This window comes from Centroberyx affinis, unplaced genomic scaffold, assembly GCF_046629955.1.
Source record: "Centroberyx affinis isolate AG114_WGS23_722 - 3 ecotype Tasmania unplaced genomic scaffold, CSIRO-AGI_Caff_v1 ptg003643l_1, whole genome shotgun sequence".
NCBI lineage: Eukaryota > Metazoa > Chordata > Actinopteri > Beryciformes > Berycidae > Centroberyx > Centroberyx affinis.
Window position 1 is genome coordinate 6,130 of NW_027281551.1, and position 12,217 is coordinate 18,346.

At 42.4% G+C, this 12,217-nt stretch overlaps 1 protein-coding gene across 1 annotated transcript in view; it reads right to left on the reverse strand.

The window, feature by feature from the left end:
• Nucleotides 1-1,431: 1,431 nt before the first annotated feature.
• The window catches only part of LOC139661896 (collagen alpha-1(XII) chain-like), a gene marked incomplete at its 5' end in the record, with an annotated part of 63,277 nt that continues 52,491 nt past the window's right edge, over nucleotides 1,432-12,217 (reverse strand). Inside the window, 9 exons of the mRNA XM_071540470.1 lie at nucleotides 1,432-2,116; nucleotides 2,978-3,148; nucleotides 6,181-6,249; nucleotides 7,549-7,734; nucleotides 7,914-7,980; nucleotides 8,619-8,654; nucleotides 8,770-8,841; nucleotides 9,831-9,884; nucleotides 9,991-10,044. Of these exons, the coding sequence (XP_071396571.1) occupies nucleotides 2,106-2,116; nucleotides 2,978-3,148; nucleotides 6,181-6,249; nucleotides 7,549-7,734; nucleotides 7,914-7,980; nucleotides 8,619-8,654; nucleotides 8,770-8,841; nucleotides 9,831-9,884; nucleotides 9,991-10,044 (720 nt within the window). The remainder of the gene's footprint in view (nucleotides 2,117-2,977; nucleotides 3,149-6,180; nucleotides 6,250-7,548; nucleotides 7,735-7,913; nucleotides 7,981-8,618; nucleotides 8,655-8,769; nucleotides 8,842-9,830; nucleotides 9,885-9,990; nucleotides 10,045-12,217) is intronic.

Genomic DNA, 12,217 nt, shown 5'->3' on the forward strand with positions numbered 1-12,217 from the left:
GCACGCTAATAAACCCGCTAACTGGGAATAATCAGGTTATGGTTACGTGTTTCCATGCACTCTAGTAATGTGAAAATAGGGAAACCCGCAGTTTATATGATTCAGTCAGATTTGGATTTCTCTCTTTAAGGAAGTAACGTAAAACTCAAACTTACTGTCGGCTGTTTTGGATTTTGAACATGGCGGCGCACCTAGCTTACTTTCATCTGGTCAGGTTTCAGAGTCTCATTACTTTGCACTGCTTACAGTTGCAAAACAGTTTAACAAACAGTTTAACAACACTTTACCCTTCACCATGCTGTTAGATGTTTCCTGCTTATTGTTCTCTATAGATGAGACTGGCAATGACGCGAAACCATTTTCAGTTTCTGTGAGCAAAACAGTAAATTGACATTTTCTGTGGTTGCAAAATTCTGTGTTCTAATAGTTCATGTGAAATGTATATGATGTAAAAAATTTGTTGTTACCTTCTCACAGTTGTCAAACAACAACAGGATCATTAAAATGTTTTGTTACTTGAAGTCCCACAATGCTAGCATGACTCCTCTTTTGTTTGCTAGCTTGTTAGCATTTTGTGACTTCCAGAAAAAAAACGTTTTAATGATGATGCAGTTCTTTGATAACCGTGAAAAGGTAACGACAGATGATTTACACCATATATATTTCACATCAATTATCAGAATACAGAAAAAGCAACCACAGAAAACTAAATAGGATTTCGCACTTGTACCGCACTTTGTAGGTGCGTTTAAAACGTCACACCATTGTTATCTATCTGGTTACGTTTACACTCACGCACAACAAAATGAAATAAATCAGACTAAGGGTAAACATGCTGTAAATAATTCGCAAGATTGGGCAAAAACTTAGCTAATCGGGTTTCTCATAATGTGATATCCGGCCTTTATCCCATCAAAGGAAATGTTTACATGACCAGTTGAATAATCGGGGGATTACCTTAGTGGGACTATGACGGGTTTATTAGTGTGCATGTGAGCGCGCTCAGTGAAGCAGCTGGACTGGACTGATCTCATCCGCACTGACAAGATGTTTCTGTAAACAGTTCAGTGCATTTTTTTCTGTTGTTATTGTTGATGTTAGCATTCAGATGTTAGCCCAATTTTGAGAGTCGGGTGACTTCATCACTCCAGAATCAACACTGTCATTTTTTTCTGCAACTCATTCATTTTACAAAATACAACAAAACATCTCTATATAAAAAAAAAAAAAATCAAGTACGAGTTCTTCTACCACCAGCCTGGAGATAATAATACTTGGGATTGCAGTGTTAGTGTTCGTAACGTACAGATACAGTATAGCTGGTTTTAGGAGAATACTACAGCAAAAAAAAAAAAAAAAAAGGAAACACAAGATTCTTCTTTGTACATGAAGTGGAAAACAAAGTGAAACCTAAACCTCCAGGGTCACATGTACAGAAGTGATCGAATGGCCCTGAGCAGTCCGAACAGAAACAGCTACGATAAAAAAACTAAAAAGAACGAGGGCAGAAAAAAAAAAAAGAGGCATTCGTGTTGGCATTCAGCAAGCAGCAGGTTGTTGCAAGGCACAAGCTTAAAAACTACAGATGTTAAACTAAATTTTTAGTGGATGTGACTCAAACATCATTTACAAGGCACAAATTAGTTTATTTACAGATGTCACCTCGAGAGTAATGGTGTTAACAATGTTGATGTTGCTGTTGTTGTTGCTGTTGATGATGCTGTGGTAGTTGCAGTTGTTTCTCTGTTACAAATCCACCTTTGTTAGTATTTGTTGGGGTTTTTTTTTTTTTGGTACATGCTCCTCCACCGAACAGAGTGTCTCTTTTTTTTTGTTTGTTCTTTGGCTTCAAGATGCAAACAGGCCACTAGGTTGGTGCCATCACCGCTGGTGTTTTGTTCTATCGGCTCTAAGTTGTTGTTAGTACCGGTTCCTCTTTGTTGTTGCGTTGTTTTCAGCATAGTTTGTTAATGGTTTCCTTTGGCGGTTATCCTTAAAACAGCTCTAGAGCGTGTGAGCGAGTGTTTCAGTAACAGGACTTTGTGTTTTGGTTTGGGGTTTTTCAGGAAGTCAAAGTGAAAGCAGCACAGGCGACAGAAAGTTTACTATGGTGAACCTGAAACAGGCCAAACAGGATGGAAGGTGTCAGTGAGGTCAGAGCAGACGACAGCGAATAACAACCCTGATATAACTTAGTATCTCTTACATGTTACTCTGATGATTAGTGACTATCAACTAGCTATGAGGCTATGGATTCCACACATGCATTACTCCTGTTAAGACATTCTGATCTCCATGTGAAGGGTTTCATCCCAAAATTGGATCTCCAACATATGAAAAACACATCACCGCAAGTAAAATTCACTATTACTGTAAGTCTTATTGGAGGTATTGGCTATCTTTAGCACTCTATAACATCTTAACAGGATGTATTGATGGTATTGAAAATCAAACATCATGTAACATTTTTGTAGCAAAATAGCATTTTGGAATGAAACCCTCCATTTACATGTATAGATTCTGTGTCAGACAATTCAACAAAGTCTCACAAAATTTTGTGAAATGAGCACGAATTCTGAAATGCAGATTACGTGTTGTGGACACGAATCATGTGACGATAACCTTCACCACAAAATAATTATGTGACAATGGCACGAATTGGACTCGACATTTCCAGGTGTTTGTCATGTGAAAAGGTTTTTGAACGGTTCAGTTTAGGCAAATAAAACAAGTTAACTTAAGGGTTTGGGTTAGGCAACGAAAACTTTGATTAAGGTCAGAATAAGGTTTTCACTGAAAATGAAAACTTCACTCAGTAGAAAACCTGGGTTGTCGGAGTTGAAGGTAAATTATGTCAAACTATATCCTGTTTCTAGTCGTTTCTTCTCCACATAATTTGCATTTTAAGACATGGTGCTCATTTCACGACGTCTCCTGAGACCAGACTAGACCTTTCAGTCCAGTTCTGCTTACGTACCTCCGTATCCTTGCCCGTTGTAAGGAATACCGACACACTGAGAGGAGTCGCAGTAGCCAGGAGGGCCGGGCGGGCCGCGGATCCCAGCGAAGCCTTGACGTCCGGGGGGACCGCGAGCTCCGGAGGAGCCTTGAGGGCCTGCGGGTCCTGTCCTGCTTTCACCTGGTGGACCTGGGGGAAGAACACAGAGACCCATCAAGATATGTTCACTTGTTTGTCAGGGGCGGAGCCTAAGGGGTGGCCACCCTTGGTGCCACCCCAAATTTTCTTGTACGTCATTGGCTTTTTAATTGTGATTGACATATTGAAATTGCCTGAAATGTAAGATTACGTTGCTTTAAGTGACCAAAGAGTGACAGGTATTGATGTTATGTTTAATTTCTTCCAGATATTTCACAGTCTGTTTTCATCTAAATAATCACAAGTCAAATGAGTCCTTGCTGTAATAGAAACTTTGTCCTGCAGGTAATAATTTGTTTCTGAACATATTCAAACTTAAGTACACACAATTGATTAAAAACAATCAAACTATACTGCATTACAGTTATTTTTTTAACTCTCAACCTCATTTTTATGCTTATGGTCCTTGGACCCCCCGAGTTAGTGGTGCCCCCCCCTCTGCCCCTCCAGATAAGAAGTTCTAGATACGCCACTGGTGTTCATCATGTGAGACGGTTAGCTAACGGTTAAATTCAGGCAAGTATTTACTTAAGGGAAGGGCGATTGGATGAACAAATAAAGGATTGGCGATGATGGAAACTTCATTGTTGATTTTTTGCTGATTTATATTAATAACTCATCCAAGAGGCTTCTTCAGTTCAGGCTTCTTCTTCTTCTCCTGACCTGAAGAAGCCTCTCGGGTGAGCGGTGAAACGTCTTCAACTCTTCATTTTAGGTCCAGTGGATTGTGTGTTTTTAAGACCAAAGGCCACGATGGAAATAAAGCCTCGGACATGTTTTGTTGTCCCTGATCGTTTCGAGATTCGTGTGATTTTTGGAAACGGGCTTGTAAAAACTGCCTGATAAACTGAAACAAGACTAGGAGTCTAACAGCCCCGCGATGTTGAATTTTGTGGAAGCGTCTCTACAGGGAATCGAACTCGGGTCTCCAGCTTGAGAGTCTGCAGTCTGACTCCCTGCAGGTCACGTGACCATAAAGTGGTGAACAGAGCGACCGACTGACCGTCAATACCGTCCATAGACCCCCTGCTGTCCAGGGCTAAAAAAAATCAGGTGTTATTTCTTCATCTCCTGGTAGACAAATAACCACCAAATCGATCCATGCTCTGATGAAGGCTGACATGAAGACTTGAAGGACGGAGTGTCGTCTTCTTCCCGTTTAACCACCGAACCGATCAGAAAACGACCCCTCGGTGTCGACCTGAGGCGTAACTCCGCCCCCCTCTGACTGGAATAAAAAAAAAAAAAAAAAATCTGTGGCAACTGCTGTCCGTCTCGGGCACCGCATTCGGAACATCATGAAAAAAAGAAAAAAAAAGAGAGAGAGTGGGGGGGAAAAAAGGAAAAGAGGGGGATTTGCTGATCCTTTTTCCCCCCTCTGCGTTATGTCTAGACATTCATAAAGCTCGCTTGGAAAGTTTCCCTGCCCCTCCGTCTTCTCCTCAGCATGTGTTGTGAATGAAGGAACGGCAGGAAGGGCCTCAACACGCCAATCCCTTCCACCATGACTCACCGCCGCTCGCTTCCTCCTTATCTGGGACAGTCCCCCCCCACCCCACCCCCACCCCCCCTCTCCCCTTCTCCCCCCCACACACACACACACGCTCCCACTTCCAGATTTTCCACAACTTGACCTTGTGGGCTTCACAAACGCTGTGTTTCCCCCCCCCTCCCCCCTCCCTCCTTCCGCCTCACAGGCTGGTTTCTCCCGGGGTCGTGTTGCTGCGGCGGGACGTCCTGGATCTGGATGGGTGTGTGATTAGCGGAGCTGCTCTCCAGCCGCTGGCGGGATGAGCTCATGTTACTTGCTGTATGGGCCGGTCTTGGCGGGACGGGCGGCTACAGTTTTTTTTTTTTTTGGGAGGGAAGCGGTGTCCTAACAGTCAGATGCATGTTTGTAGCTCTGAGGGTGACAGACTCAAGTCCTGCTGCCTTGGAGGAAGAGATGCAATCTTGCAAGGTGGAAGAAACTAGTAGCTTTTTCATGTAATTGTACTTTTTGGAGTAATTTTTAAATCAGTAACTTTTACTTAAGGGTGTTTTGACTGACCTGAACTAGTCCTACTAGTAAGTGAAGTGAGAACATTACTTTGCAACAAATTGAGAAGCGGTCAGTATTAAAGGATGAGGCTGGTGTTTTTTAATGCATTTCTTACCATCAACAAATCCTATGAAAATAACAAAATCAGCAATGAATTTGTTTTGCCAACAAGTCTCGTCCATGTAGCCGGTGCCCAATGCAGCCATGTCCCAGCAGCCATAGAACTCCGTTGTATTAAAAAAACGATTAAAAACCCGTCACAGAGCCATGCTGCTGCTCTGCAGCATATTTCATCATCACCATGCACCGGGCCGGACGACTTTTTCCTCAAACAACTTAATAAGCCGACTGTAAACACGTTTTCCATCTCAGGAAAGTAGTTCCATAGCACCGAAAACAGTCCCCGGAGTAATGAAGAATTTGTTCCCATTTGAATTTGATTTGGTAATAACTACAACAGCCTGACTTTTCGTGGTAACAGTTAGCGATTTTAAAAATGTAAACTATGTCTTTGTGAGCTGTATTTAAAGGTTTTATCTTACAATTGGAGCCAATGACTTCTGGGTTGACGGCTAAAAACGGTACGTGGGAAGTCAGAAAGTAACGGGAGGAGAGCAAACGCATTGTTGATGTTGTTATTTTCATAGGATTTGTTGACGGTAAGAAATGCAATAAAAAACACCGGCCTTAACCTTTAAGACAGTTTAGCTGGTGCTGTGTATCTCCTATGAGCTTCTGATTGTGTTTTTATTGTGTTTTGAATTGCATGTCAATTTATTGGTATTTTGTCTTCCATCAAGAACCAAAAACACTTTCTCTGATCGTCTGGGGTCAAATATGCATGAAACATATGTCAAATCATGTATTTTTCTAAGTCAAATCAAATCAGACATGACTTGTGTTATCTTTGTGACATGTGGAGTGTGTAGTGTAGATGCCGCTGCAGTTGCTCTGCTCAGGTTGAAGTGAGTGTGGGACGTACCGGGCGGCCCCCTCTGTCCTCTCTGTCCCAGTCCGGCCGGCCCTCGGTCGCCCTTCTCCCCTCCAGGACCTGAAACAAACACGCAAACATTTACATTACGTTTACATTTTAGTTAATTTGGAACGAAGCTCTTATCCACAGCAGCTTAAACTGAGAGAAACAGGGGAACGAGCTTCAGTCTACTGTCTGTCAGTGGAGTGATATGTATAGCTTTCTGTCTCCTGCAGGTCTTGCTCTGGACTCCTTTTGTCCTTGTTCGATGTGTTTCAGGATGTTACTGTGTAAATTGTTGATATTTCTTTGCACAAACGCCACCGAGACATCCAGCACATTTACTGTATTTGGAAAGTGATTCAGATTCTCATCCTGTTACAGCAGTGGTTTGTCCAGTGGAACAAAAGACAAATGAGCTCCTCTCTCCTCTAACCTGACGCTCTCACACATGATCCGCTAGTTCCTGGAAGTGTCATGCTCTAGTTAGTGTGTGGCTATTCTAGTTAGCAGTAAATAAAATATACAAGACATCCAAAGACGTCCAATAGAGCAGAAGCATGGAAAAAAGTCTGAAAAACTTCATGTAATATTGGTGTACGAGCAAATGCTGTCAAAGCTATGTTAACTGGAGCATTACCAGACGTCAGGATTTTTTATTTATGTTTATTGATTTTATTTTCTGCTAATCTTTAAATCAAAAACAGACAACTGAAAGATGCTCAGTACAGTAGACTCCATAGGAGATCTAAACACATGAGTAAGGCAGCACATCGCTCAAATAAGAGTCAAAATGATGGATCACCTACAGTGCAAAAGGTTTATTGACGAAGGCTAACAGGCCAAACCTCGTTAGCGTTTTGTGATGGTTTTGTACTTTTCAATAAACGCACTGCAATGCAAGTGATCCGTCACTGTCACTGCAATAAACTGACAACTTGTCAAATGATTTCATCTTGTTTCCAGACCTATCAGCTTATTTCATGATATTTTTAGTCAAATTCTCTCACTGCACTGGCAGATAATCTTGCTGGTTTCAATAAATGTCACTTGATTCATGCCAATATGACTTCTTTCAAGGAATCATCATAAAACAATGAGGAAAATCTGGAAACAAGAAACTTTCTCCAAGACAATTTCATTTTCACCAAGTAAATGTCCTGAAACAAGTTACAAAATAATCTTGATAAGTCTGGATACAGGATGGAATAACTTAACAAGTCTGTCAGTTTTTGTAGTGTTCACTCTTATTTGTGGGATGTGCTGCCTTTTACTCCTTTTTGAGAGTCTCCTGTGGAGTTCATGTGTGTTTTTTGGTGCAGAGCTCCTCATGAAGGTATCTGTGGTCGAGTCTCTCTCCTCCTCCTCCTGTCTTACCTCTCTCTCCCAGTCCGCCGGGCAAACCGGGACTTCCGGGGAAACCGTTCCTTCCCGGCTGGCCCGGCTCTCCGCGGGGTCCCTGGCTTCCAGGAGGTCCGGGCGGTCCCGAGGGTCCGGGGTTGTTGCTGCGGTACATGCCGTTCGGGATCTGGTTCAGTATCGTGTTGACGCGGCTCATTTGTGCTGCAACACCGGAGGGTGAAAACGAACATTTTAAGAAAAAAAAGAACCAAAAAAAAAATAAATGACAGGCTTCTCTTGACAGACAGGAGGCTGTTTGGAGTCTGGCTGCCTGACGCTGCCAGAACGACTTCCAAATGGAGTTCAGAACAAAAAAAAAAAAAAAAAAAAGGCCCACTCACCGTTTACTAGCTGCTCGCAAACTTGTCTGGCAATGGAACGCATCATGTTCTGAGGAGCGAAGTCGCCCTGGGTACAGAGAGGCAGGATTTGTAATGAATATCGGAAGGATTTCAAGCCAAATTGCTGCATATCCCTTTCAGAAAAAAAAAACTAAAAAACAGATGGTTTTCTCCTTTTAAAATGTTATCCTGAAGGTTAATGGCTAAGGAAAAAGCTAATAACTTGACTTTAGTAGGAATTACCTTTTTCAACATCTACATAGCTGAACAGGTTAGGCTGTAGAGTAGTTAGGCTGTTATGTCTTGATACAATCTGTTTTTGTGTGTCTTGCTCTTCCTGATGTTTGTTCTATATCATTCTGTTCTATGATTGATTGTTGATCTAGTTTGGCTCATTCTCTGCACAGTCCTTTGAGACAGGCTGTGATAAAGAGCTGCTGTCTCATTTTGGATGGAGACTCTTCAGATACAGCTTCTGACCTTCAAAATACGAGTCAATCAGAAATTAGAAAACTGAATCTAAAAAAATATACTACAGATATTCCCTGCCAGTCACGTAAAGGTACATATGAGGAAATAAAGGCACGAATTCCCCAAAGAAAAACCAACATACAAAAATGCAAAAAGCCTTTATTATAGTGGCTGTATATTAAAAACAGTGACTACCGTGTATCGACCAAGAGTCAAAGACAACTGTTTACTCACTCTCTCTCCCTTGTCTCCCTTCACACCGGTAGCGCCCTGAAAATGGAGAAAAGAAACTGCCGGTTAGTTTCACCGAACAACCAACAAACCAACAAAGACACTGAGAGGCTGATGACTGGTGGCAGAAAACCAAGGGAGCGGGGAGACTTACAGGAGAACCAGAGTCACCGGCCTTTCCTGGTTTTCCTGCAGCTCCAGGTATCCCAGGAGCCCCTGGAGGTCCCTGCAAGGAACGACACAGGAACCAATCAGATCTCAGTAGGTTCATTCAAAGGATCAGCACCACAACGGCTGAACAGGTGAAAACAAAACTTATCACAAAACCAGTATCACCTGCAGCTAGAAATCTGTTTCTGAACTGAACTGCAAAGAAAATGATTAAATAATAAAGTCTAGATCAGTCTAAAGCCTGAAGGTTTGCAGAGGTGGAAAGTAACTAAGTGCATTTACTCAAGTTTTGAGGTTCTGGCACTTTACTTGAGTATTTCCATCCTGTGAGACTTTCTACTTTTCCTCCACTACATCTCAGAGGGAAATCTTGTCCTTTTTCCTCCTCTACATTTATCTGCCGGCTGGAGTTACTAGTTACTTTGCAGAATAAGGTTTTACACGCAAAACATACGATAAGCTCATAAAATATGTTGCATTGTTAGAGTTTAAACTCCCCAACAGTATATGGAGCAGTTAGACCGACAACATTAAAACACTTCTGACAGGTTCATGCTTCAATAATTTAACTCTCTGAAAGAATGAGGGCTTTTACTTTGATACTTAAGTTCATTTTACTGCTAATACTTCTATATTTTTACTTCAGTAAACTTTTGAATACAGGGCTTTTACTTTTAATGAAGTATTTTTCCATTATGGTGTTGCTACTTTTACTTAAGTAAAGGATTTCAGTACCTTCTTGTGACCAGAAAAGTCAAGTCCAATCAACACAGCAGCTTGTAAATCTTTGTCCCTGAAACACTAACGCCAAGTTGTCCTTGAGCAAGGCACTTAAACCCCAGTAGCTCCAGTTTGGGTATGAGAGCCTTGCTAACTGGTCAACAGTAGAAATAATGCTAACTGCTAGAAACTGTGGCTGTACTGAGCAGCTCCCAGGTGTGAATGTGTCAAACTGTGTGAAAGTGAAGCAGGACGATGCTGAAAAAGAGGCAGCGTTCTCAACAGACCTTCCCCTGGATAAAAAAAAACATGACATGACGTTACCATGGCGCCTGCTGGGCCTCTGGGTCCGGCTCCTCCCTCCTTCCCTGGGGGGCCCTGCAAAGACAAGAGCCGCACCGAAAAAAAAACGCGTTGAACCGACGCCGTTTAATCTTTAAAATCCAGCCGTGGCCGTTAAGATCCACACCGACTCGGTACTCACCCTGACTCCAGCTGGTCCGATCGGGCCGATGCCTCCGGCGGGCCCGGGTGAACCCTGGGAACGAGACAGGGAAAACAAACCCACTCAGACTCAAGCCTGTTTTACCTTTTCCTCCCAACCCGTGTAACAAAAAGGTCACCTTCCCCTTCCCTCCGACCGACCAACCCGAACCGGTTTGTTTCCCCGCCGGTTTTCCGCGTGTCGGAACAGTAAATCTCCTTTTTCGCTCTCATTTGCTCAGAAACCCCGCTCAGTGTTTTTATTGTCGATGCTCTCTCGTCTTTGATGCTTTGGCATAAGATTTACAGGGTACATAATATATTCCAGATCCGTTTTATTGGCCATTATAAACCAGGGCCCGGCGTAGTCTGCAAGTCATTAAATGCATGTTGCTATAGCATCTGCTCCAACATGGTCACCTGCAGCCGGACCGGTCCAGGAACACCGTCCACTTGGAGGTGGACTCACCGAGGCTGCTGCGTCTGAATCAAGAGCCGATTAATCATTCTTACTAGTGTCCAGAACCTACAGTCCCATGGCACTGCAGAGGCACTGTGTCAGCATGGAGAGAGGAGGAGGGGGGGGGGGGGGGTTGGCCTCATGGTTAGCGAGGCCGTCTGGTAACTGAAAGGTCACGGGTTTGATCCCTGCCAACGTGTCAAAGTGTTCTTGCACAAGACGCTAAACTCTACAACTTGTCTGGATGAGCTGGACAGAAAAAATGTCTAAATGTAAGCAGACTGGTGTTTCAGTTCAGTAGACCACACACACCAAGACTGACTAATTCACTCATGTGCAATATCAATGTTTACCAAACTGTGCTATATCAATATTTCCTATGTGCAATAATGTCAATTCAGCCGTTTACTGTAACTGTTTACTGTCTCTTATTTATTTATTATATCTTGCTTTTTATTGATGCCTTTTTTACTTGCTTTTGCACTGTCCCCTTTGCTGCTGTAACACTGTAAATTTCCCCATTGTGGGATTAATAAAGGATTATTTTATTTTATCTTATCTTAAACATTTCTTGGAGAAACTGGTTGAGTTAAACCTCAGTGGGCGGAGCCAAAGAATCACAGTTTCTCTGGTTAAGTAACATTAGACTGAAGCTCAGTGAAAAAGACAAGAGGTAAGAGAGGAGGAAGCTAATATTATGAAGCCTAGCGCTCTGCTGCTAACTGAAAAAATACAATCTATCATACTAAGTTATCTAGGTTAGCTAGTTAGCTAGCTGACCTTCAAGTTCAAACTAGCCATACTAGACTATAGCTAGCTAGGTAAGCTAGTTAGCTAGCTGCTGACCTTCAACATCATGAATGTCATGAACATGAAGGAATGAAAAAAATATGTTCTTTGCTGTTCAAGTTTGCCAGTTAGCTAACTAGCGCTCTGAAGAACTGTCTCTTTGGCTCCGCCCACTCAGGTTTAGCTCCAATCTGCTCAATGTAAATGGAAAAAAGCAGGAAACAGTTCTCTGCTAGATCCCTGTAAACGGGACAAGCTTCTCTCAGCATTAAAAGAGATTATTCTCCTCATCCACAGGTCCACGTCTCCACAGGTTCAGGCTGTAAGGAGTGAACAGATGCCCCTGCACAGGTCAGAGGGGCACAGCGCTCTGTGTTAGCTTTCTGACGCTTTCTGTCTATAAACAGATTTAATAGATCCCATCTCCACAAGCATTGTTATTGTGCTCAAAGTAAAAGAAAAAGCTGGAGTCCATTGAGAGCTTCATGGTGTTGTCAACATGCCTCAGACTGAAGAGCTTCATTAGATCTGAACCTGTTATCAGCTGGAGTTCAGTCTGGATGTGACAGAGACTGGGATTCAGGCTAAAGGTGATCAGTTAAATCAGTTAAATCAGCTAAATCAGTTGAATCAGTGTCCAATCACTTCTCAAAACAGATTTTTACACACAGGCTTCAGTTCTTTCTACTTCAAATTGGCAATGTCAAATCTTCTTCTTCTGCAAGCCTGTTTTTAATCCGCGTCTGACCTTTTCGTTGTTTATGTGATTGTCACATTGTTTTGTTTTCTGTGAAGCTCTTTGTAATTGCTCTTTGAAAAGCGCAAAACAAATGTTGCTCATCATCATCATAATAGTAATAATAATAATAATATGTTGGAGTGTAGTGAAAGACATTTCCAACTAGCCTGAATAATGCTGTGGTATCTGTCATGAGGCATGGTAGGAGGAGAAAGATTTGCTTTGAAGTAAATGGATTGT